At 45.1% G+C, this 24,857-nt stretch overlaps 2 protein-coding genes across 4 annotated transcripts in view; both read left to right on the forward strand.

Moving 5' to 3' along the window:
* The first annotated feature begins 572 nt into the window (after positions 1-572).
* The window catches only part of CDK2AP2 (cyclin dependent kinase 2 associated protein 2), a 207,992-nt gene continuing 183,707 nt past the window's right edge, over positions 573-24,857 (forward strand). The window contains exons 1-4 of one of the 3 annotated variants that reach the window (XR_008933369.1): positions 573-767; positions 6,624-6,724; positions 6,826-6,958; positions 7,874-8,235. Coding sequence is in view for 2 of the 3 variants with exons in the window: in XM_056851803.1 (XP_056707781.1) it covers positions 671-767; positions 6,624-6,724; positions 6,826-6,958; positions 7,874-7,941 (399 nt within the window). In the remaining variant the exon portion in view is untranslated. Of the gene's footprint in view, positions 768-6,623; positions 6,725-6,825; positions 6,959-7,873; positions 8,466-24,857 lie in introns of those variants that run through there. The other 2 variants (XM_056851803.1, XM_056851804.1) reach the window with 2 other exon arrangements.
* Positions 19,413-24,857, forward strand: part of PITPNM1 (phosphatidylinositol transfer protein membrane associated 1) — a 32,357-nt gene continuing 26,912 nt past the window's right edge. Inside the window, exons 1-5 of the mRNA XM_056851794.1 lie at positions 19,413-19,501; positions 19,724-19,938; positions 20,054-20,175; positions 20,927-21,148; positions 23,660-23,971. Of these exons, the coding sequence (XP_056707772.1) occupies positions 19,424-19,501; positions 19,724-19,938; positions 20,054-20,175; positions 20,927-21,148; positions 23,660-23,971 (949 nt within the window). The 5' untranslated portion in view covers positions 19,413-19,423. The remainder of the gene's footprint in view (positions 19,502-19,723; positions 19,939-20,053; positions 20,176-20,926; positions 21,149-23,659; positions 23,972-24,857) is intronic.

A 24,857-nucleotide genomic window follows, 5' to 3' on the forward strand; every position in this document is an offset into this window, starting at 1 on the left:
ATATATATATATTAGACACAGTAGCCTATAAACAGTCTTTGCACCTCTACCTTCTCTGCAGGTGTTGCGACTGCCAATAAAGGCTTGACGGATTGACCCGACGACTAGGCCGCAGCTGGGCCCGCCGTCGCTAGGCACCCAGGCGAGGAGGGAGCTGTGCTACGCGGTGACGTCATAGGGGGCGGGGATACGTCAGGTTCGGGACGGAGGCGTCATCGGCCGCGGCCGCTCGCGGGGGGGATTCGCTCCGCGAGGAGAAGCAAAGGGGCCGGGGGGGGGGGAGGAGGAGGAGGTGCGCGCGCGCCCGCTCGCTCCCCTCCTAGGGTCAGTCGGCGCGAGGAGGAGGAGGAGGAGGAGGGCGGACACGCGCTCGGGGGGGGGAAACTGAGCTGCGAGGCGCGCGCGCTTCCGCCGGCCGCGGGGAAAGCGCCTTTCCTCGGCGGGGACCCGGGGCAGAAGGCGCAGCCAATTAGGAGGGGGGACTTGAGGAGGGGGGGCTTGAGGGGGGCGGGGCCGGGTCTCTCACCCAATCGGGAAAAGCGAGGAAAAGAAGCCCGCCAACCACGGGAGAGCTCGCGCCAGCCTGCCCGCCAATCGGAGGAGCGGCAGCCGGAGCCGGAGCGGCGCGCCAATCGCCGGCTCGCCAGCGACACAGGGCGCGGAGCCGGGGATGTCCTACAAGCCCATCGCGCCTGCCCCCGCCAGCTCCGGAGCCGCCACCGCCGCCGCCGCCAGCAGCAGCCCCGCCCCCGGAGCCCCGCCGGTCGGTAAGAGCCCCCCCCCCGGCCTTTCCCGGGCCTTCTGGCGAGGGCTTGGGCCAAAGAGTGGGGGGCGGCTGGCTCAGGCCGACGCTCGAGAGTTGCCCCATTCTCCCCCCCCCCTTCCTCGCAGGGCTTTCGGGCCTTTCGTAGTTGCTGGACAACACAGAAGCTCGGGAGAGGCAGGTTTTCCCATCGCCAAAAAGGAGGGGGGACGGGACGGGCAGCCACAGTGCGTACAATGCAACTAAAAAAAGAATTTATTCTGAATGCATCAACTTACAGACCAGTTTTTTTTATTGTTATTATTATTTTATTTTTTATTATTATATACAGACCAGTTTTTTTATTGTTATTATTATTTTATTTTTTATTATTATATACAGACCAGTTTTTTTATTGTTATTATTATTTTATTTTTTATTATTATATACAGACCGGTTTTTTTATTGTTATTATTATTTTATTGTTTATTATTATATACAGACCAGTTTTTTATTGTTATTATTATTTTATTGTTTATTATTATATACAGACCAGTTTTTTATTGTTATTATTATTTTATTTTTTATTAATATATACAGACCAGTTTTTTATTGTTATTATTATTTTATTGTTTATTATTATATACAGACCAGTTTTTTATTGTTAATATTTTATTGTTTATTATTATATACAGACCAGTTTTTATTGTTATTATTTTATTTTTTATTATTATATACAGACCAGTTTTTTATTGTTATTATTATTTTATTTTTTATTATTATATACAGACCAGGTTTTTTTGTTTTTTTTGTTTTATTTTTTATTATTATATTTTATTAGTTTATTTTTTGCTCCGTTCCCCCCTTTCAGCATTGCTCACAATATAATTTCCCCCCTTCCCAAGATAGTCTAACTAAAAAAAAAAAAAAAAACTACTACAATTTTACAGATTGTACATAATCTGGTGTCGGAGGAGAGTATTACCGACACCGTGGACTGCCCAAAAAACAAATCAGGCCTGAACTGACCCTAGAACACTGGTTCCCAACCAGGGGTCCGTGGACCCCCAGGGGTCTGCGAGAACTAAATTAAGGTCCGCGAAACAAAGTTATAAACCCATAATAAATTAATATTTTCAATTAAAAGTTCTCTATTATAAAATATAAAAGAGGAAAAGAGGAAGACCCAACAAGAGATGGATTGACTCAATAAAGGAAGCCACAGCCTTCAATTTGCAAGATCTGAGCAAGGCTGTCAAAGATAGGACATTTTGGAGGACTTTCATTCATAGGGTCGCCATGAGTCGGAAGCGACTTGACGGCACTTAACACACACACACATTATAAAATATATATATTCAAATATTATTCCAAGTTTAATGTTTAACTAACAGTTATGATTAAAGTTTACTTTCAAATTCTCGGAATTTTTATTTTGAACCTTGGGGTCCCTGCACCGAACAAAAAAGTCCTAGTGGTCCCTGGTCAAAAAAAGGTTGGGAACCACTGCCCTAGAAGCTAAAATGACTAAACTGAGACTTGTATTTTGGTCACATTATGAGAAGGCAAGAGTCACTGGAAAAGACAGTCATGCTAGGAAAAGTTGAGGGCGGCAGGAAAAGAGGAAGACCCAACAAGAGATGGGTTGATTCAAGAAAGGAAACAACAGCGCTCCGTTTGCAAGACCTGAGCAAGGCTGTCAAAGATAGGACATTTTGGAGGACTTTGATGCATAGGGTCGCCATGTGTCAGAAGCGACTTGACGGCACTTAACACACACACATAATCTACAGGACATCACACTTTGCTGAATAGTGGTCCCAATTCCCGGCCCCGGAACCCTAGAATTCCCCTTCAGGTTAGGGGAGGGAATTCCCCCCCCTTGTTGAGAACCCGTGTTATAGATAAACATGTATATCAAACATATGGAATGCTGAATAGTACAAATGTAGTCTGCTCTGTTGTTTCCTGTCTATTATACAGAGATACTGCAGGTGTGAAAAGCTGCTGGGCCCTGCTGGATAGTTAAAAGTTGAACTGCAAGGGAAGACTTTTAATGTAGGAAGGGGTAGGATTTGAATTTACAGGCAACCTTTACTTGAAAGGAAAGTTAAACAGGACTTAAAGACTAAGGAGCTTTTATTGCAGTGTAAACATTCAGATGTGTGTTTGGGAGATGCATGCAAAAAACACAGTAGGGATTACTCTGCGGGAAGTATACTTAGATTGTAGCATTAGTAGCTAGATAAATGAGAAACTTCAAAAGTTTTACTAAAAAGGGACAAGACAACAAAGTAATAGTCTACTCAGTATGCCTACTCAGAAATAATTTTTATAATTCAGTGAGACTGACTCATAATCCTGTTTAGGCTTGCAACTTTGGTCCTCCTTTTCCTCCCTTAAGTGGAGGGCCTTATAGGACAAGTGGCAAAAGACTCCAGAAAAAGTTGCATGTACATGAAGGAGCCAGATTTGAATATTGGGACCTAAATTCTGTGTCAGAATCACTGGGTGTTCTGGAAGATCCTTATTGGGTTTTGTTCAGAGTCTAAACAAATTGGGAATAGGATGGAATTTTTTCCTAAAAAAATCTGTTTTCCTTTTAGCCCTGTTCTTTACACATTCCTCTTTGAGTATTCATTCATCTTAAGAGCTTTGTTGCACAAGAATCTTGCTATGGTGCCCCTTACCTTTTTTAGCACATTTCTCTGCCAAATACAGGTAGTACCGTGTTGGTTTGCATAATTATGTCTGAAGGCAGGAGGCGCAGTTCTAGACTTCCTTGACCTTTGGGTTCTTTAGCTATCTAGCTTCTTCGCAAATTAGTAGACAAGTAGAGAGGGTTTTGGGGGACCGGATTCAGTAGTCTTGAGTTCATTTTTTGGCATCTCCTATTTAACTATAGTGAACTATGAGGATCAGTGTTCTAACTCAATTCAAGATAGCTTCATGTGTTCATATGTGCTAGCACTTAGAACTTAAACAATATTTCTAGTCCATATACCCATGCACACCCATGAGTTATTTGTAGTGCATTGACAGCCAGAACTTTTAAAAGTCTGATTTTCTTTTATTTTATGAAAGCTTCTCTTCTTGGTCTCCTGGGGTTGATTCTTACTTGCCACAAGGGCATAAGTCTTTGTAAACCCAAGATAAACAGCTGTTCTTTCATTGTCACTTCTTGGGGTGAATCTATTAGTTGCTGACAGTGAACAATTCTTTCCTGTACGTAGTTAACTCAACTGCAGACCAGTCAGCAGTTTTTGGGTTTCACTGCTACTAAATGAAAACAGTGTCCATTATTTGTGAACTAGCTTTGTAAGGCTATGTGAGGGCAATTTCTTGTAACCTTGCACTAAGGTAACTTCTGTAATTTTGTGGGGGGGGGCTGCTTTGCTTTGACAGCTGTAATTACATCTGCTATGCAAACAAGAATGAACAACCAAATGGAGATGAAAATGTGGTTTGGGGTTTGCAAAACTAAATAGGGTTTAGCCAATAATCTTTAAATGGTTCAATCTCTGGTTCAGTGAAGTAATCTTCTTAATAAATTAGATGCTGGTCCTTCTTTCTGGACCTATCAAATCAAGGTAATTGATTTGTTTTCACTCTCCCCTCCTTTTCCCTGGATGTTAATTCCAAATGCTTCACATAGACTCTTATTACTTGCATAATAATGCTCATTCTGTTTCTAAAGTCTCTGAAAAGGAGAATTTTCTTAATTAAGAAGTCAGGGCCTACAAGCTTTTTATTTTTAGAAACTTGTCCGCAACTGATTAACTCCAATAATCTTTAACCTGATTTGAGCAGCATGCACACACAAATTTGTACACTATTAATAAAATGTTAGATTCATGGCCTGCCGCTATAGACTGAGTGGATAGGCTGCGGGACACAAGATGAAGCTGACAGAGCTGATGTTGAGGTAAAGGTCAATGAAGAAGTAGCAGCACTAGTGTTTGGAGGTGAATTTCTCTTTTTACTTCCCTCCCCCACCTTCCTTCCAAAGAGATCTTGTACGTTGGGTTACAGGAAGCTAAGGCAAAACCAGAAGTGTCTGTGGTCAAGACTGAAAGAGCCTGGGGAAGTGATATGTAGTCCTATGAAGAGTAAATTTTCATTGTTCATTCTGTTCTTTGTCAACAAGCCTCTTCAAAGACTTTCTCAAGGGGAACTTAGCTGAGGAAAATCTCACTTGGGACACGATACAGTAGTATGAAAGGGAGGTTGGATTTTTAATGTGAGGTTTAGAATGGATAGGCTTTTTACTGCAGGTTTAACAAAGAGAACTCAGAGATGTATGTGGACAACAGTTGTGATGCATGAGTAGCAAAATTGAGTCAGAATAAACTATGGCTGCATTTAGATCTTAAGCCTGGAGTAAATGGCTTTTAAAAAATGTGTATGTGAAAGAGTTAACTGGTTAATTTCTTTTTAACAAAGCCTTCAATTCATTGCTGCTGATGTGTTCCCCTTTTCCTGTGTTGATCATAAAGTAGGCTATATACTTAATGCTATGGCATCATTGAGGTCTACATCTTTACAAAATACTGTTGTAAGAGCAATATCTTTTAATCCCGGGCACTTCCTTATCATTATCCCTAGTTATCCCTGATGTGTTTGGAAGGAAAATGAACCACCCAAAAAATTAAAAATAGCAATTCATGTAGGATTACAAATTTTAAGATAATTCTACCTGTAGAAAATATCAAGAGTTCAGTAGCACCTTAAAGACTAACAAAATTTCTGGCAGGGTATGAGCTTTTGTGAGCCATAGTTCACTTTTTCAGATAACTGTGAGCTGTGGCTCACGAAAGCTCATATCCTGCCAGAAATTTTGTTAGCCGTTAAGGTGCTACTAGACTCTTGCTCTTTTCTACTGCTATTGACAGACTAACACAGCTACCCATCATGATCTATAATTCTACCTGTTCTTGAGAAAATACTTCAGAATTTTTCTTCATATGCAATTAAGGCTACTTCTTTTTTAGTCATAACCCTTAGTCATAATTAATGTTATTTCTATTTTTATACCTATGGGCTGGTTTACACTCTTAGTAGCAAGCAGTTCTCTTTGCATGGTGGAGTAGTTGGTGCATATGTCTTTTCCATGCACCACACATCTAGGGTGGTATGTGAGCTCCCTTTCCTTGTGGAAGTCTGTCTTGCACAAAACAGTTCCTATGGGATCAATAGTAGCACTAGGATTCAATAAAGCATATTTTTGTTCAGTACTGTATGTGAAAACTTTGTCTCCTTTGTATGATATATCAAGCTGGCAAGTTGTTCAGCATTCCTGTGTCAACGTAAGATTTCTGTGGTCATTTTTGGTGAGGCTTGCAATAAAATCTCCTAAAGTACATCACCTTATGCTCATGAGACTATGGGGAATAAAGGACTAATTAAATGGAGCACCAGAAGCCAAGCCTTTACTTTGCCAGTTAAGGTTGTGTGACAGGCATATCAGACTGGGTGATTTAAATGCACCACACCCAGTCTCTTTTCCCCTACTGTAGACTTGGCAAAGAAATTGCAATGGGGGCGGGGAGACCTCTGCATTTTTCATTTGTGTGGTTTATGCCAACCATATTGCACAAATGCGCTAGGAGAAGCCTGGGATGATCATTTGGGAGGCAGAAGTGGCCCGTGTTTGCCAAGGAGAATTTGGAAGGGGTTCAGAGACTTAATACGTATATGTTCAAGTCAACTTCCTTGCAGTTCCCCAACTTAATCTCAGCTGGTAGTGGCCTTGACCACACCAGTAAGGGAAAGATATCTAGCACTGCCTCTTAGAAGAGCTTTATAAGCACTGTGAGTCCAGTGTGTCAGGAAACCCTTCTTTCTGCCTTGGCTAAAATCCTGTTTCTTCTGTTTCTTTCAGCCACAAGTGTCCCATCTCCATCTGGATCTGTTCCTGGAGCCTCTGCCCCTTTTAGACCTCTTTTCAACGATTTTGGGCCCCCATCCATGGGCTACGTGCAGGTGAATTTCTGCTTTGGTACTGAAAAGGGGTTTTGCCAGCTATTGAAAATAATAACAGAAGAAAATTGTCCTTGACTTTTGCTGCGGCCTTGCTCTTACAGGCTATGAAGCCACCAGGTGCCCAAGGTTCCCAGAGCACATACACGGACCTGCTTTCTGTAATTGAGGAGATGGGCAAGGAGATCCGACCTACTTATGCAGGCAGCAAGAGCGCCATGGAGCGGCTGAAGCGAGGTAAGAAGCTTATCCAGGGATCCTGGAGGATCTTTTTTGTTTTTGGACATCTTCTGGGCATGGAGTAGGGGTCACTAGGTTTGTGGGTGGAGGCAGTTGTGAATTTCCTGCATTGTGCAGGGGGTTGGACTAGATGACCCTGGAGATCCCTTCTTACTTTGATTCTAATCATGGAGTCTGGGCACATACAGTAAGCCAGTTTGCCTTATCAGGGATTTTGGTCTAGACAAAGGGGTCTAACAGTGCAATCCTAAAGGAAGTTATGCCAGTCTACGCTCATTCATTTCAGTTGGCTTACACTGGAATAACTCTGCATAGGTTTGTGCTGTAAGTAACTAACTGAAGTCCCTGATACAATTGCCAGTAAATGGCTTAACTGGTGTATGTTATCGCTTCCCAAAGGCATCTCTTATCCATTTCTTTCTCTGACATCTTCTGTCCCCAATAGAATTTAAATTAACTTCTATTGTTGCCTAGCATGCAATAGAGAAACATGCCTCCCTAGAACTCCCATCATACCTGACCAATGTTGCAGATTTTAGTGGAAATAGTTGCAACAGAGTTGAAACCAGTAGAGCCTGCTGGGTTAGAACTGGTATACCCCAAGGGTTGATTGCAGTAAATTATTGGCCTACTTCTGGCTGGTTGGCTAACTGTTCTTTGTGGTTTTTGTTTTTCCGGCTTGCTTCCAGCAAGTACTTCTCTCTACCTGCACGTCCTGATTTAGCACTTGTAGCTCCATCTTGCCCCATAAAAACTCACTTTAACAATATATTTTACTTACTTTGGTGTAGGAAAAGTATATGATAGGTGCCCCCCGTCAACATGGGTGAGAGACTAGTTGTACATTTTGCTTGGTTGGTTCTATGAAACTGTCTGCCCGGTATATCTTAGTTTTCTGCACTTCCTTTACAGGGATTATCCATGCCCGAGCACTGGTAAGAGAGTGTCTGGCAGAGACAGAGCGCAATGCCCGTACGTAACAGTTGCTTCCTCCTGGCACCGTTCTTTGGACTTTCTGGCCAATCATCACCACTTTGAAATTGGAGATCCGCCCCCTGCTCTTTCCGTCAATCAGTGTTGTACATACTGGAACTACCATTGCCTTCAAAGACCTTTACACCAATTGACACCTAAGAATCTGAAGTGTCTCCTGCTGCATCAGAATACTTCCCATCAATTGGCGTTCTGGGAATTGATGCAGAAACATTTTGTTGCACACACCTGCTCAACCAATGAGAATAATGGCTGGTAGCAAGTCTGTCATTATAAATTATGTGGGGGGTTATAAATAAAAGAAAAGCTTTGGAAATGAGATTCTATCTTTTTCCCTGTGTGTTTTTAAAACCTCATGTGATGGAAACTAAGACATTGAGGGTCTGTATTGCAAGATGTGCTTCCATAGAAAAGCAGTACGTGACCCTCTCTAGCGCTTGCAGTGAAAACTTCAGCCAGGAGCCATTGAGCCAATACTGGAAAAATTGTAATAAAATATTTCTACTCCTTGTGTGCTGCCTGAATTATTATTTCAGGAATTGGCAGTATATCACTGCTAAAAAGATGAATCCTGAGTGTTGATCTGCAAATAAGAGGATGGATGGTTACCCTGAACATGTTTTTTTCCATCCTTAAAATGGGGGAGTGTTTCCAAGCCATCTGTTCTGAAAGCATTTATTTTGTTTTTGCTAGAGAAGGATTATGGGGTGGATCCAAACAGCTTTTCTGATGAAAATGGAAGAGATCTCCATTGATCATGGAACCCCTGCATGGACAAAAGGCAGGTGGGAGAGGGTTTGTAGCAAGGAGAATTATTTATTAGGCTTGTATGCAACCCTTTCCCGACTTTCAGTCCAGCTCAGAGCAGCTTACACCATAGTAATTCAATTAAAAATCCAACAATTTACAGTTTAAAACCACAAATCACTGAAAAATTACCAAAGTGCCCTGAAAACCACTAAACAGAACATTGCTGGGGACCCATTCAGAGGGAAGGAAAAAGGGAACAATAAATACTCTTAACAAGGAAGGGATGGCGACTACATAAATAGGATAGGTAATAAAGAGGGAGGGGAGGCCAGCAAGATGAAATCATCGCTGTCCTCAACTGTAGGCTAGGGTTTGCTGTTCGGGTAAACCAGCTTAGTTAAACTCAACATTTGATGGTTCTACATTTTTTCCTTTTAAATGAAACCAGGGGCGTGGGCTGTTGCTGCTGTCCCTACTTTTAAGTAAATCAGATCAGTCTTTATCTCAAATAGATATATGTAAGATTGAGAGCTGAATAGGCTGTTCTGCTGTTGTGTTTGGTGAAGTAAATATTAAATGAACCTTGAAACTCATCCTTCCAAGAACGTGCCAATTTGTGGTATGTTTGCTTAATCCTTGCTATATTTCCTGCAAATTTGTATATGGGGGGGGGATGATGAGTAAAACCAACATGGAATATGTTGTTAGGAATAAATGAAAGCGTTCAAAACCATGCATACCTTTAATAAGCTTACAGATTGCCTGCAATAGGCATCTTGGCTCCTGAAAATGTATTTTAGATACTTTTGTTAATACATGCATGTCACAGTAGAATATATTTCAGCTTGTCATCTGCCTATAACAGATTTGACAGGAGGGGACAGTAACTGAGCTATGTGTACAGATTTCTTAAATTTGGTCAGATTCCAGTTTAGCAATGGAAAAGGCCTCCAACATGCAAAGTGCACAAAATAGTGAAAGTATTTGGGCTAGAGCTGTCTGTTGTTGGTAATTATCAAACAAAAAAGTAGGTGTCTGTAACACTTCCACAGCCTCATTGCACAGCTGTCACAGGAGGAATGAACTGTGTAGTGGAGAAGTATCACATTTCCCCTGCTTCAAAATGTACTTTTGAGTGTTCAAAAAATGTAAAGTATGACTTTAAGAGGGGCATAAACACAGAAGGTTGTGTGCATCATGCTGTATGGAGTCTGAAGAGGAAAATATTGCATTAAACTGTGGGCTTTGCGGTGGAGTCTAAAGTCAATAAGAATCACTACCTGCCTTCACTGGTCCTTGGCCAAGCAGGAATCAAGCGCACCCTTCAATTTATAAATAGTTCCTGATCCTCAAATACAGGATTTTAGTTTTAGAATTTTAACTTTCTGTTTTTGGTAGTGGAATAAAATGAGGGTTGAAAAACTTCCATAGTATGTTTAACAGTAATATAATTGTATTCATTTTACTTAGGGGAGGAATAGAACATACAAGGAATCAGTTACTTGGCTCTATTCCACTTACTGACCTAGATATCTGAAAATAGAGGAGGGGAAATACAAATAGTTGTTTTGCTTTTTTATACACTTATTTATATGCATACTTAATTTGAGATTAAGCCCCATTAAAATAACTAGGACTGAATTTCTGAGTAAAGATTTCAGAGATCAAGCTGTGTGCCACTGTGTGTTGCAGTGTCAAAATATTCCCAACCAATTTGACTTTGTATAGCTGTGTGCATACTTATTCACACAAAAAGTTGTGGGCCTTACAAGACGAATCCTTTGTTAAATCAGAACTAAACTAATAAACTGAACTATTAAGCCAAAATTAGTAACAACTGATTCACTAGACCTGGATACACAACAAAGTGACCTGCTGAATCCTGTCTTCATTCTGTAAAGTGCAAAACTACTGTACATGGAAAAGTGTATGACAGGCACAAATAATCCAAAATGTGCTATACTAAAACGAAGGTGGCAACAGTTTTTTAGAAGGGGAGTATGCTGTTTTTTGCAAAGAGATCCCGTTCCTTATTACTCTTAACAAGGCTGTTGTCCACAGTACAGGTTTACTAGCTGTGCAGATAATATAGGAGCAGAGCCTTCTTGGCATTTGGTGGAAGCAGGTTGTTTCATGGCCTGCCCATACACCAGTGATGAGCATGAGATCTGGGTTCCCAATTTTCACGGTGGATGAATTTTGCCAATGTCTTCTGCACACTACGTCAAGCTTTGTAGAGCATGTTTTGTCAATATTCGACTCTGAAATGTAACGCAGTCAGTGTTGTTAAAAGAATCTCTGGCATTGCACATGTCACAATAATAAAAATATTTCCTAAAACATCTCAGCCCGTTCCAGTGCAACATCTTTGGTGCAGTCGGCGTTACGGAGAATTTGCACGGGGCAAGACAAGCTTCTTGGCGATCAATCCGATTCCATCTATTCGAACGCAATCTAATGCCAATATAGCCACACCTGGCGGCTGGCTTGCCTTCTCCCCTCTTGTTTCAAAGTGGACTATCCAAATGCTTGCGCATAAATGTGATCTGGAGGTTTCCTTGGCTGTTCCGCCCACGCAGGTGGTCTTCATTCCGTGCCAGCTATTGACGTCACAGGCACCTATTGACGTCACAGGCGTTTCCCCGGGAATGATGTCATAGAAGGAATGATGTCATAGAAGGAAACGGGAGCAGAGGCGCAGAGGCTTTGCATGCGCCCGGGCGCAGTTTCTTGGGGAACTCAACCGACTGCCCAAACAGCTTGGTAGGAGGCCTCTGCCCCGCAGTCCGGAATCCAAGGCGAGAGGGGGCCCCGGGGGCGCAGGACCCCCGCCCCGACCGCCCTCCCTCCCTCCACAATGCCTTGAATTGCGCTCCTCTCTCCTCGTTGGGTGGGGGGCACCCGCCGCATCCCTCCTCGCTCGCGGCCCACCCCCCCAAAGAGCAGGGCTGCCTCGCCGGAGGGTCCCCACTCCTAGGGCCAGCTGCGAGCAGTGGCGGACGGGGTCCAAGAAGACAAGGGGCCCATCACGATAAGGCTGTGAACACACGGAGCTGCCTTGTACTGAGTCAGACCCCCCCCCCCCGGTCCATCCAAGACAGTGCTGCCTACGCAGAGCCACAGCCCCTCTCCAGGGTCTCAGGCAGGGGTCTTTCCCATCACCTACCTGCCCAGTCCCTTGAGCTGGAGATGCCGGGGATCGAACCGGGGAGCTCCTGCATGCCAAGCAGAGGCTTTACAACTGAGCCACAGCCCCTCTCCAGGGTCTCAGGCAGGGGTCTTTTCCATCACCTACTCGCCTAGTCCCTTGAACTGGAGATGCCGGGGATCGAACCGGGGAGCTTCTGCATGCCAAGCAGAGGCTCTGCCCCTGAGCCCCGGCCCCTCTCCAGGGTCATCAGGCAGGGGTCTTTCCCATCACTGCCGGGGATCGAACCGGGGAGCTCCTGCATGCCAAGCAGAGGCTCTGCCACTGAGCCCCGGCCCCTCTCCAGGGTCTCAGGCAGGGGTCTTTCCCATCACCTACCTGCCACCTACCTGCCTAGAACTGGAGATGCCGGGGGTTGAACCTGGGACCTTCTGCATGCCAAGCAGATGCTCTACCACTGAGCCCCGCCCCTCTCCAGGGTCTCAGGCAGGGGTCTTTCCCATCACCTACTCGCCTAGTCCCTTGAAGTGGAGAGGCCGGGCACTGAACCGGGGAGCTTGCATGCCAGGCAGAGGCTCTGCCCCTGAGCCCCGGCCCCTCTCCAGGGTCATCAGGCAGGGGTCTTCCGCACCACCTACCTGCCTAGAACTGGAGAGGCCGGGCACTGAACCGGGGAGCTCCTGCATGCCAGGCAGAGGCTCTACCACTGAGCCACGACCCCCCTCCAGGGTCTCCGGCAGGGCTCTTTCCCATCGCCTAGAACTGGAGAGGCCGGGGATCGAACCGGGGAGCTCCTGCATGCCCAGCAGAGGCTCTGCCACCGAGCCACAGCCCCTCCCCAATTAATATCATTTAATCTGTATTGACTTTTATGTTTTCCCCTATTGCGCAATGTTGAAGGGGCCCCGCTGGCCACCGGGCAAGCTGGCCCAATGGCCAGTCCGAGCAGAGGCCGGCGCCCCTCCGCCCCTCCGGGCCCCCCGACCATCCGCACTCCTCCCCGCCGCGAGCCCTCCCCTCCTCCTCCCCTCCCCTCCCTCCCGGTGCCAGGACGGAGGGGCTGCGGCGGAGCGGGCTTCTCGGCTGCGGCGGCCAGCGGGAGGCGACGGCTCCTGGCCGGAGGGGGGAAGCCCCCCGCCTCGCCCCCCGCCGGACCATGCCCCCGCCGCAGGGGCCGAGCCCTGGCATCGCCCGGGACGCCGAGAGGGCAGGAGCGGGCAGGACCTAGCCGGGCATACCGCCGCTGGCATCCATCCCCACCGCGAGCCGCAGGTCTGGGCCCGGGAGGGGAGGGGGCGAGGCGGGAGGGGGGGGTGGGAGCCCGGCTGGGGATGCAAAGCGGGCCGCAGCGCCAGGTGCATGCAAGCAGGGCGAGGGGTCGGTCGCCCCGGGGGGCTTCTCAAGCCATGGGGCTCAGCAGATCTCCCCCTCCCCTACCCCCACCCTCGCCTAGGCTCCTTCTTCGCCCACCTGCCACCCTCCCCCCCCCATTTTCTAAAGCTCCTGCTGGCCGGGAAGGGGACCCCGTGCCTTGGCATATGCCATTCCCACGTGTTCCTGTACCTGGGTTGCAGTATCTGGGGGGAGGGGTCTAGTCACAGAGAAGGCCAGAGGAAAGCACAGCCCTGCTGATCTGCTTCTCTGTCCCCTTAATAGTTTTTTTTTTGGGGGGGGGTCTTGGTTCATGAGGCCTGCGGAGGCTTGGCTGATGTCCGTTCAAGGCTGGACCCGAAACCTGGACTTATCAGGACCTTGGTGGGACAGATGTGTTCCAGCTTTTATTGCGTTACTATTCCCCCCCCCCCCACTGGTCCTGTGCCTTTAATGGCTGCTCAGTAGACCTAAATTCCATAGATTAAGTTTTTCCCCAACAAGGAGTGGTGATCAGCCATGTTTGCTAAAGTTATCTGCCCCGCTGTTTAAGGCGTAGGAGCTCTACCAGCAAAAAGAGGTGGCAACGGTTTCATCCAGGACTACCATATTGGGACTGAGAGCTGGGCTGGATGTATGCATTTGGCTGACGTGAATGTAGTTGATCGCTTGAGGAAAGTATGTTTTGGGGATCGTTACTTTGTTGTATTTATCCATTAAAAATATTGGGGGGGGGGTATCAAGATGTAAACAAAGGACTTCATTCCACCCAAAGCTCCAGATGTTACGGAGATACGATGTACTCAGAAGTACATCCCATTCATTGGTTCTCGTAGGTTATCCGGGCTGTGTGACCGTGGTCTTGGTATTTTCTTTCCTGACGTTTCGCCCGCAGCTGTGGCCGGCATCTTCAGAGGAGGAACACTGAAGAGAGAGAGGAGAGACACTGTCCTTCAGTGTTACTCCTCTGAAGATGCCGGCCACAGCTGCTGGCGAAACGTCAGGAAAGAAAATACCAAGACCACGGTCACACAGCCCGGATAACCTACAAGAACCAATGAACTCTGTCAGTGAAAGCCTTCGACAATACATCCCATTCAGTTTCATCCTAGTCAAAAAGGGCAAGAGTCCAGTAGCACCTTAAAGACTAACAAAAATATTTTCTGGTAGGGTATGAGCTTTTGTGAGCCACAGCTCACTTCTTCAGATCTGAAGAAGTGAGCTGTGGCTCACAAAAGCTCATACCCTACCAGAAAATATTTTTGTTAGTCTTTAAGGTGCTACTGGACTCTTGCCCTTTTTGACTACTACAAACAGACTAACACGGCTACCCACTGTGAATTAGTTTCATCCTAGTAAGCATGCTTAAGTTTTCATTTGTACCACCTAGTCTGATGCGTGTTTACCTGGAAATAAGCTCAGCCGTGTCCTTGGGGATTATTCATGATAGGATTGAAGCCTTGAATGTATTCCTTCCAGGTCACTACCATCCTCTTGCTGCTGCTTTCTTAGAGCAGACTATTACTGTTTTGTTTGAGTGAGAGCATTTTCCCTACGAGAGTATGTGAGTGTGCTTGTAGGAATTTGGATAGCTAAGGCTGGAGAAAGGAGGTTTGGAAGAGATGGCATGATGGGGTTATACAATGCTCAGCTGAGGGAGACGTGGGAATGTTTGAGCATTGAATTATTGCTGCTGGACATGGCTTTATAAGGGAGTGAAAGTCTGAAATAGCCTCCTCAGTACATTCATGGGAGCAAATGAACCTCATTTGTGTTAAACATAGAATGATTTATGAGAGATACATATTGTACATAATTTTAAACTCTTGTGAATAGGGTAGATTATATAGTCAGGATTTCCCCCCCCCCCCTTGTTTCTTTGTATGTATGCAAAGAATTTTGTGTGAAGTGAGCATGAAACTGTCTTTTTGGTAGCTCCGTGGAAGGGTATTGTTTTTGAGTTCAGGGTCTAGCCGACTGACATATTTGAGCTTGGGAAATAGTTTGCTCACAGATATGATTGGTTGGGGCCTCCGAGGCAGGAGCATGTGGCTGGAGCGTCACCTCCCCGTATAGTGAGTGGCCCAACTTGGTGGCTTGAGTTTATCTGGCTGTGTTGGATTACACCTGTCCTGTTTCTTACATTATTTGGCTGTTGGGATTTCATCCGTTAAGACTGTGGGTTGTAAAATTGTTTTGTTTTGGTAAGGACCCTTCTAGCACTGAGGTGCAACGGTGTCATAGGGGATATGGAGAAAAAATATTCAAAATATTCAGTATAGCAGCTAAGTCTCAGGAAGCTCTTGGTTGAAATCTCATCTGATCCATGAATTCACTAGGTAAACTTAGACAGACTTGAATGCTTACTGCCTGAGCCTTGTACACATCAGTTTCTATTCTACAGTTCTTCCAAAGAGCACAGGGGGGGGTATACATATTTCTCCTTGCCTACATTTGCCCTTGAGAAATCCTGAGAGGTAGGTGAGGCTGAGAGAGAGTAACTGGCGCAAGGTCACTCAAATGAGCTTTGTGGAGGAATGGGAATTTGAACCTGAGTCCAACATTCCTAGCTCTGCACCATACTGGCTCTGTGCCTGTATGAGGATAATAATATTTGCCTGCTCTTGGTTGTTGTATGGATTACTAAAATGATTAAAGTGTAAAGTACACCTCAGATGTGTAAGCAGTTAATAATACTTAGCATTTATAAACAGGAGTCCTGTAGCACCTTGAAGACAAGTTTTTGTTCTTCCATAAGCCTTCACAGACTAGAGCCCACTTCATCAGTTGTATAGAGTGGATTCTCACTAGACAGCAATTACAAATAAGTTTTATATATAATGAGGTTATAAAGAATGGAAGTTGTAAATAGCGTGTTCAGTGTATTATGAAATGAAAGACGAGACAAAATTATGTAAAATTCAAGTGTAATCAAGAAAAGTACAGAGGCCATTCACAAGAGCTGTAATTGGTGATAACTGCAGTTTCCCTAGTTTTGCTCAGCTAGTTAAAACTGGCAAAACTAGGGAAGCTTATCACCAATTAATGCTACTAGGAACTGTCTCTGTACTTTTCATGATTACACATTAAAATTACCATTTAGTGCAAGCATTTCATGGCCCTTTGACCTTGCTTATATCTTGTGTATGTAGTCTGTGAAAGCTTATGCTGGAATAAAAGCTTGTTAGTTTTTAAATAAAAAACCAACTCTTCCTTTTTTCTTTTCTTTTTTGCTGTGACAAATATGGTTATACCTCTGGAATTATTACTATTGTTATTGTTGAATCACGCTGACAGTTGGTGCAGAGTGCAAGGTCCAGCAGGCAAAACAGAGTGTGTGCAGGAAGGTTGCTTTGTGGTGAACGCGGGAGGCATATGAGAATAGTCCACCGTTAGAATTGCCAACTTTTCCCCCCTGGTAGAGCTCCTATACATTTATAGCTGAGTGATAGAGGTTCAACAGTTTTTCTCACTGCTGCAGTTCTATGCTAGGGAAAGCTGCACCTTTTGCATTTCTGCCTGTCAAACAGCTGCTAATGGCAGAGAAGGAGAAAAAAAGCAGCCTCAGAAAGCTGGGTGCTACAGACAAGGGCAAGGTGCAGCATTGCTAAACAGCACCGATGATGGTGTGGACATAATTTGCAAGATGCACTTGTGGCTTGAGTAGGGTTGCCAACCTCCAGGTACTGGTGAAATGAGACAGTAGTAGGCAAAAATACTCAAGCAATAAACGAAGATAGCAAATGACATGGATAGCAAAGCTATCACTGTATTACAATGATTGTAAACATAAATAGACAAACCAAGCTAGGCAACCGAGGTTACAAAGCAAAAGTAGCAAAGACAATGTGGCGAAAAAATTCAGCAGAGGCTGACAATAAATATACAGAAAATTGATATTGACCTGAAGGTTACCCATGCTTCACTAGAACTTTTGTATATTTATTGTCAGCCTCTGTTGAATTTTTTCGCCACATTGTCTTTGCTACTTTTGCTTTGTAACCTCGGTTGCCTAGCTTGGTTTGTCTATTTATGTTTACAATCATTGTAATACAGTGATAGCTTTGCTATCCATGTCATTTGCTATCTTCGTTTATTGCTTGAGTATTTTTGCCCACTACTGTCTCATTTAACCAATGCTATTTACAGTAGAGTGAGTTATTTGTATAGATAACCTCCAGGTACTAGCTGGAGATCTCCCGCTATTACAACTGATCTCCAGCTGATAGAGATCGGTTCACCTGGAGAAAATGGCCACTTTGGCAATTGGACTCTATGGCATTGAAGTCCTCAAACCCCACCCTCCTCGGGCTCTGCCCCAAAAACCTCCCTCCGGCGGCAAAGAGGGACCTGGCAACCCTAGGCTTGAGTCAATCTCAGTCATTTCTCAGCCTATGAGTCCAGACCCTAAACTTGGTCAGGAAGCCTGTGAAAGTGGCACCTAAGAAGATTGCAAGGATTTACAAAATGACGTCCCCTAAATGTTGGAAATGTAACAAGGAAGTTGGTTCCTTTTACCATATGTGGTGGACCTGTGACAAAGCCAAGGATTTTTGGGATATGATTTATAACGAATTAAGATTGATACTACAAAAAAATATACCCAAAATACCAGAAATGATGCTACTAAGTATGATACCTGATGACTTGTCAACACAAAGAAACTTTTTAATTTACGCTACAACAGCTGCAAGATAGCTCTATGCAGCAAAATGGAAAGGGGCAGATACTCCTGGGGAAAAAGACTGGATTATGAAAATGTTTGACCTGGTGGAAATGGCAAAACTTACAGCTACTATAAATCAAAAAGACAATGTTCGATTTATGGGGGAATGGGAGGCTTGGATGAAATATTGTGAATATGAATTAAAACTGGGAAAAATGCAATAATACCTTTTAATCTGATCTAAATGACACTATTAATATTAAGAATTATAATCATTTATATCAATAGAGTATGTTATATGAAATTTAAATGAATTTAAGAATAATCAAGATCAGACTATATCACGTTGGGATAAAATACTTTATTAAGAGGCGGACAGAGGTGATGGGGAAGTCAAAGAAATTGCCTTTATCTTTTCTCTTTTTCTGTAATGTTTATATGTTCGTAGTTATTATGGAAAATTTCTATTATAAAAACGAATAAATTTTTTTAAAAAAGGAAGCCTGTGAAAGTGGGACCCTGGCTTTTGCAGTTTTATTGATCGTTGCATCCTGTTCTTTTGTTTTTAAATGGGTCGCCACGTCAGGTAAATTTGGACTTGTGGGTCACCATACCAGAAAGGCTGAGAACCATTGCCCCCAGTTGGTATGCTTGGAGAGAAGCAAGCCCTGGGCAGCAGCACGTTAACGTTTTGCTGATATGGCTTAGTAAAGGATGTGAACACAAGGGCAAAATGGAAGCAAGGGACCCTGCCCCTTGTCCAGGTTGTAAGTAAGTGAGAGCATCACGAATCCTGCAAGCAGAGTGGCAAAATAGTGTTTGTTCTGTCCTGCTCCCCAGCCCATTTCCTTCCAATATGCTGAAACTCCCCAGCCACACATTCGCCTACAGTTGCTATGGAAACTTACCCAGTGGGTTGTATTTTGAAATAAGGTCAGATGGGGATTTCTTCCAAGCTTCTCCTCTTCTGAGAGGAAGTGAGCACACAGTTAGAAATAGCTTCCGCCGGAGAACTGAAATCAGATCAGCACGAAGTAGTTAATTCAAACACGGCCATTTTCTGAAGCTGACTTGGAAAAGAAACGAAACAAACCACCTAGGTCTGGCTGACACCAGGCAGGTGAAAACATATTTTTAAAAATGCATTACAGGTAGGTAGCTGCATTGGTCTGCTGCAATCAAAATGACCAAATACTTTAGTGGTACCTTAAAGACTTGTGGCAGAGGCTTTCGTGAGCCAGAGCCTACTGCATCAGATGCGCAAAGTGTTATGTTCAGGTGGCAGGGAGGTTTTGATAGTATGGGGGTCAGTGTGCCCCCTCTACTGGAAGTCCCTGTTGTGGGTGTTACGATGTGAATTATGGTCCAAATAGCAGCTATGTTGGGGTAGCTTAACCATCTCTTCCCTGCTGAGCTACATTGTCTCCATACAGCCCTGAGTACATATCGGCCACTCCCGTACGCCCCTGCTCCTGGCTTGACTGCACCCACTTATCCCTTGCTCTGTCTCAACTCCTAGGCCCTGACTGTCAAAATGCTGATCAAGGAGTATCACATTCTGCTTCCCATGAGCCTGGCAGAGTACCAGGTGGCCCAGCTCTACATGATCCAGGTAATATCAGCCTTGAATGAGGGAGAACAAATTTTGTGAGGGACGAGCATGATGGGTATCTCTGGCCGATGTGGCGGTGATGAGATGGGGGCATTTGGACTGTACATAAGGTGGGGGTCAGAGACCGAGCGGGGCTGAGGGATGTAAGAACGTGAGCAGGGTCTAGGGGGGCAGTGTGTTGTGGGGCACGGGCTGAGCAGTGCTGCCTATCTGGTTCTCCAGAAAAAGAGCAGAGAAGAATCAAGCGGAGAGGGCAGTGGAGTTGAGATCCTGGCCAACCGGCCCTACAGCGATGGCCCTGGTGGCAATGGTCAATATACACACAAGATTTACCACGTAGGCTCTCACATCCCCAGCTGGTTCCGTGCCCTCCTGCCCAAAGCCGCTCTGCAGGTAGAGGAAGAATCCTGGAATGCCTATCCTTACACACGCACCAGGTATTTGCAACGTGGGGTGGGAAATAAGAGAAAACCTTGGGAGGGGGAAGCTGAGGGGAACCTTGGTGAAGGGGTAGGGTTCAGGGTTGGCAGCTTCTCTCCTTCCACCCTACAGATACACCTGCCCTTTTGTGGAGAAATTTTCTATTGAGATTGAGACCTATTACCGACAGGATGTTGGGAAGCAGAATAATGTCTTCAACCTGAGTGCTATCGAGCGCAGACAAAGGATTCTGGGTGAGTGTTCAGAGACCGATCAGCATTGATTCTTTGGGCTGTGTGGAAGATTGTAGAACATATTAGTGTTGCTATGCTGGGCTATTAACCATTGTGGAATAGGAGAAGCCAGTGTGGGCTATTGGATACTGTTTTGGGATTCTGAGATAAGGTGACTTGGATGGAAATCTGGTCTCCATTGATTCATGGACTCTGTTATGGTTTCCCTCTTGGGCTTTACAATTCAGAAATGGAGGAGGAAAGCTTGAGCTTCTGGTCAGGAGATGACAGGGCTAAGAAAGAGTAGGTATTTCTGCGGGGGTGGAGGGTGGGGGAGAACAATAGAATATCTGAGGTTCTAAATCACTGGTTCCCAACCAGGGGTCCGTGGACCCCCAGGGGTCCATGAGAACTAAATTAAGGTCCACGAAACAAAGTTATAAACCCATAATAAATTAATATTTTCAATTAAAAGTTCTCTATTATAAATATATATATTCAAATATTATTCTAAGTTTAATGTTTAACTAACAGTTATGATTAAAGTCTATTTTCAAATTCTCAGAATTTTTATTTTGAACCTTGGGGTCCCTGCACCGAACAAAAAAGTCCTAGTGGTCCCTGGTCAAAAAAAGGTTGGGAACCACTGTTCTAAATAGACTCTGTGGCATAGGCGGGAAAGGCAGCTTGACAGTCTGAGTGAAGGAGGGCCAGTTCAGATTCTGATGGTGGCAAGAGACTTATTTACTTGTTCATCCTTCCCTACTTACAGATACCATTGACATTGTGCGGGACCCCATCTCACCTAGTGAATACAAGGTGGAAGAGGATCCACGGCTTTATCGCTCGATCAAGACAGGACGTGGGCCTCTGGGAGATGACTGGTTGGAAAGCATTGCTGATGGGCCTCTCATGTGTGCTTACAAGCTTTGTAAGGTGGAATTTCGCTACTGGGGCATGCAGTCCAAGATCGAACAGTTCATCCATGATGTAGGTGAGCATGAAGGGCTGTTCTCCACATTTCCACCTGTCCTTCTCCACAGTGCAAATGGCTTGGGAGACTGGTTAATTCAAGTTGGACTATATTTGCAGGCAATGGAATTGTGCAACATATCTCCATTGATTCTGATTGAAGCACGGTGCCTGTTTTCTCACTGTGGCAATATTCATGCTAACCTGTTTTACACATCAGGACTACTTCCGTGTGAAATCAGGCTTAATTAACTGCTCAGAGATCTAGCAGCAATTCCCAGCATCCTTTGAAGAGTCTACATTGTTCCTTTACTATGAGCTGTTTTGTGATTTCTGACTGAAAAAAGAATTAGATAGCAGGTCCTTCTGAAATGCAGCATCTTCCATACTCTTGTTTGCATTACAAATGATACCCCTGAAGTGTTGGAAGAGATATTTAAGGGCTGATGGGTCCACAAAGTCGTTTGCCAAGTGGCTAGAGGCAACCATAAAGTTAACTCCAGAGACCTCTGCAACCAGCCAGATGATGGAAGCACCTACTCTCCCTGCTAGGTAAAAACGCCACTCTGGTCTGGCTCTGCTAATCGTTTCCAGCTGCTCTCTACATGCGGTAGCAGGGGTAGAATGAGGTAGGTTCCGATTAGTTAGTTGTTTTGCATATGGGCTGCACATTGTTGTCTGTGTAGAGTCCAGTAGCACCTTAAAGACTAACAAAATTTCTGGCAGGGTATGAGCTTTCACTTCTTCAGATACAGATGGAATTGTTGTCTGTGGGTTGTGACCCAGAAACGTTAGAGTTGGCAACCAAGTGAAGGAAAGAGGCACAGGCTGGGATAGGCAACCAGAGCATGGAGCCCGTTTTGGTAAAGCTGCTCAGGCTGCAAAAGTCTGAGGGAAGATGACAGAGCAATAGCAAACAAAATAATGGGTGGCTACCAAGCTCAGCTGTCATTTCTGTATAGAGGCAGGCAAGAGGAAAACTGCAGAAGTTAAAAGCTTCATTCACTTAATGTGCCTCAGTTCTACAATAATGAGGTTGTAAATGGTAAATTAAGTGGGAGTAGAATTGGTCTTTTGAAAAGAATATGAACTATGTATGTGCAAAGTAGTTCCTAACATGTACTGAATACGAGTGTCTAATCCTGCACCAGTAATTCCCAGCCAAGAAGTAGTGCGAAGCTTAACTGCCCCTTTCCTTAGCCTGTGTCCCTGGGTGCTCTTGCTTGAGCTCCTAGTGCTGGGGATTATGACAAAGGCCAGATTCCTTACAGGCTGTGTATGGTTTTTTCCCCGCCACTTGGATTTGAGCACAGGGCCCCAGATTTCTCAAACAGACTTCCAGTTAGATTAATTAACTGTGAGATTATTTGTGGAATCTAAATATAAAAGCTGACGTGCCAGAAATGTCATCATTTGCGGTTAACCTTTCATATGCTAGAAATTAGAATTAGGACGGAAACGGGGAGGGCAGCAACTTGCCAGAAGCAGTGTGTGCTGTGTTTATTTGCTGTTTTTGATGGTGAAATGATAGATGGGATGATGTGGTGAGGGAAGGGACTGCATGCTATTCTCTGATAAGGGCTAATTTCAGTTGGTCAGTTACAAGATGAGATTCCTGCTTCCTTGCTCAGGGATATTTTCTGCAAAGTCCATGTGGCGACTGCATTTTGTCTTAGGTCCTGTTCATACGTATAATGGGCCCAGTGAGATCAGGTTGTAGAGGTCACACGCGTACCCCTCCCCTCCTTCCTCATGCACAGATTCCTTCTGCCCCTCCCTGCTTGGCATCGATGCTATGGACAACTATCGTCAGGCTGGGTTGGAATTAATCTAATCGTTCTATTGAGAACCCAGGATTAAAAATAGCCTCTCAAAGTGAGTTTAAGAGCATGACTAGTAATTGGTTAGGAGCCCCGTGGCGCAGAGTGTTAAGCTGCAGTACTGCAGTCAAAAGCTCTGCTCACGACCTGAGTTCGATCCCAACGGAAGTCGGTTTCAGGTAGCCGGCTCAAGGTCGACTCAGCCTTCCATCCTTCCGAGGTCGGTCAAATGAGTACCCAGCTTGCTGGGGGTAAAGGGAAGATGACTGGGGAAGGCAACGGCAAACCACCCCACAAACAAAGTCTGCCTAGAAAACGTCAGGATGTGACGTCTCCCCATGGGTCAGGAATGACCCGGTGCTTGCACAGGGGACCTTTACCTTTACCTAGTAATTGGTTATACATAATTTCCAAACCAAATGGGAAAGGGGAGGGTATATACACAAGGGGACAGATGGGAAGCGGGGGAATAGTCCCATGCCCTGCTCCTAGTTTGAACCTGGATTGCGTTGTGAATCTGAACTGGACTTTGATGTTTTTCACAGCTGTGAAAACCTATGGAGGGAAAAATAATAATGTCATAGTTTTCCCTCTGTGCGTTGGGGATTGAGCAAGGCCAAATAATAAATAAAACCAGTAGGAGGGGTGAGCTGTAGTTTGTATGGGACTTGTGGGGAGTTCTGATTAGTGATGACTCCTGACATCCTCTGCAGGTCTGCGGAAGGTGATGCTGCGGGCACACCGCCAGGCCTGGTGTTGGCAGGATGAGTGGATAGACCTTACCATGGACGACATTCGGAGGCTGGAGGAAGAGACGGCACGCATGTTGGCCCAGAAGATGGCCAAGTGCGTGGAGCCTGCCCCTGACACAGCCTCGCCCAGCCCTGAAGGCCAGGCTGAGCCAGGCGACCGAGAGAAGCAGGACAGCACCACGAGCCTGAGAACTCCTGAGACGTCACGAGATGAAGCATTTGCCAAGCAGTGGTCATCAACTTCTCGCTCTTCGTACTCTTCTCAGCATGCAGGTGAATAATCATTGCAGACATAAGCAAAGACAAGCACAGAAAATTTAGCAAGCGTGTGTGTTTTTGGGGGGGTGTCTTTCCCCTTTTTAAGGCATCCAAGGTCTCTGCAGCTGGAGGCAGGCTATTGGGTACACTGGATTTTGTTCTAGAAGGCCAAGATTCTTTTCTTGTCTTAGCTTGGTTTTGCTTGACACCTGGGGATTCACCAATGGCCACCTGGAGATTGTGATGGATTTTTCCCCCCTTTGGTTCGCTTGAGTAGCGGTGCTTGCTTGCCTGTCTTTGCTTGCAGTGTGTGTGGCTTGCCTCATTTGCGTTTGACACATCTGGAATACTTTTGTTAAACTATCCTTTGAACTGTACAGACACCGGCTTCATGTACAGCAGCATTTTCATTTTTCTGATCTACAATATGGATGATGTGGTTTCATTTATTGTGTATTTGTGGCAGGAAGGTTGCGCTCTATGACCTTCTAATAGATTGCAGTACTACTATTCTGTGCCTATGTGTCAACAATAGGTTTTCAGAGAATCAGAGCCCATATTGTAGAGCAGTTGTTACCTGTGAGATGCATTTTTGAATTTGTTTGTGTGTCCTGCCATAGTTTGGTCAAGCTGCTTTGCAGGTTTCTGTAATGCATGTGACCTGGAAAAATGAGTATTAGCCCTCCAGAAGCATGTTCAGCCTGGTGTCAGTATGTGTGTATACATTTCAGTGTGTGATAAGGGCACCTACTGGGTAGTGTCCATGGTAGTAGCATGCTTTCCCTCTCCCTGTCCCACTAAGCCTGGAACACTTCTGGAAAAGTTCTTATTCCCCCCCTTTTAGTACATTGGATCAACAGGCTTCAAAAAGAGGGGGGAAACCAGGCCAAAACTTGCTTGA

The sequence above is a fragment of the Euleptes europaea genome, chromosome 6 (genome assembly GCF_029931775.1).
Source record: "Euleptes europaea isolate rEulEur1 chromosome 6, rEulEur1.hap1, whole genome shotgun sequence".
Lineage (NCBI taxonomy): Eukaryota > Metazoa > Chordata > Lepidosauria > Squamata > Sphaerodactylidae > Euleptes > Euleptes europaea.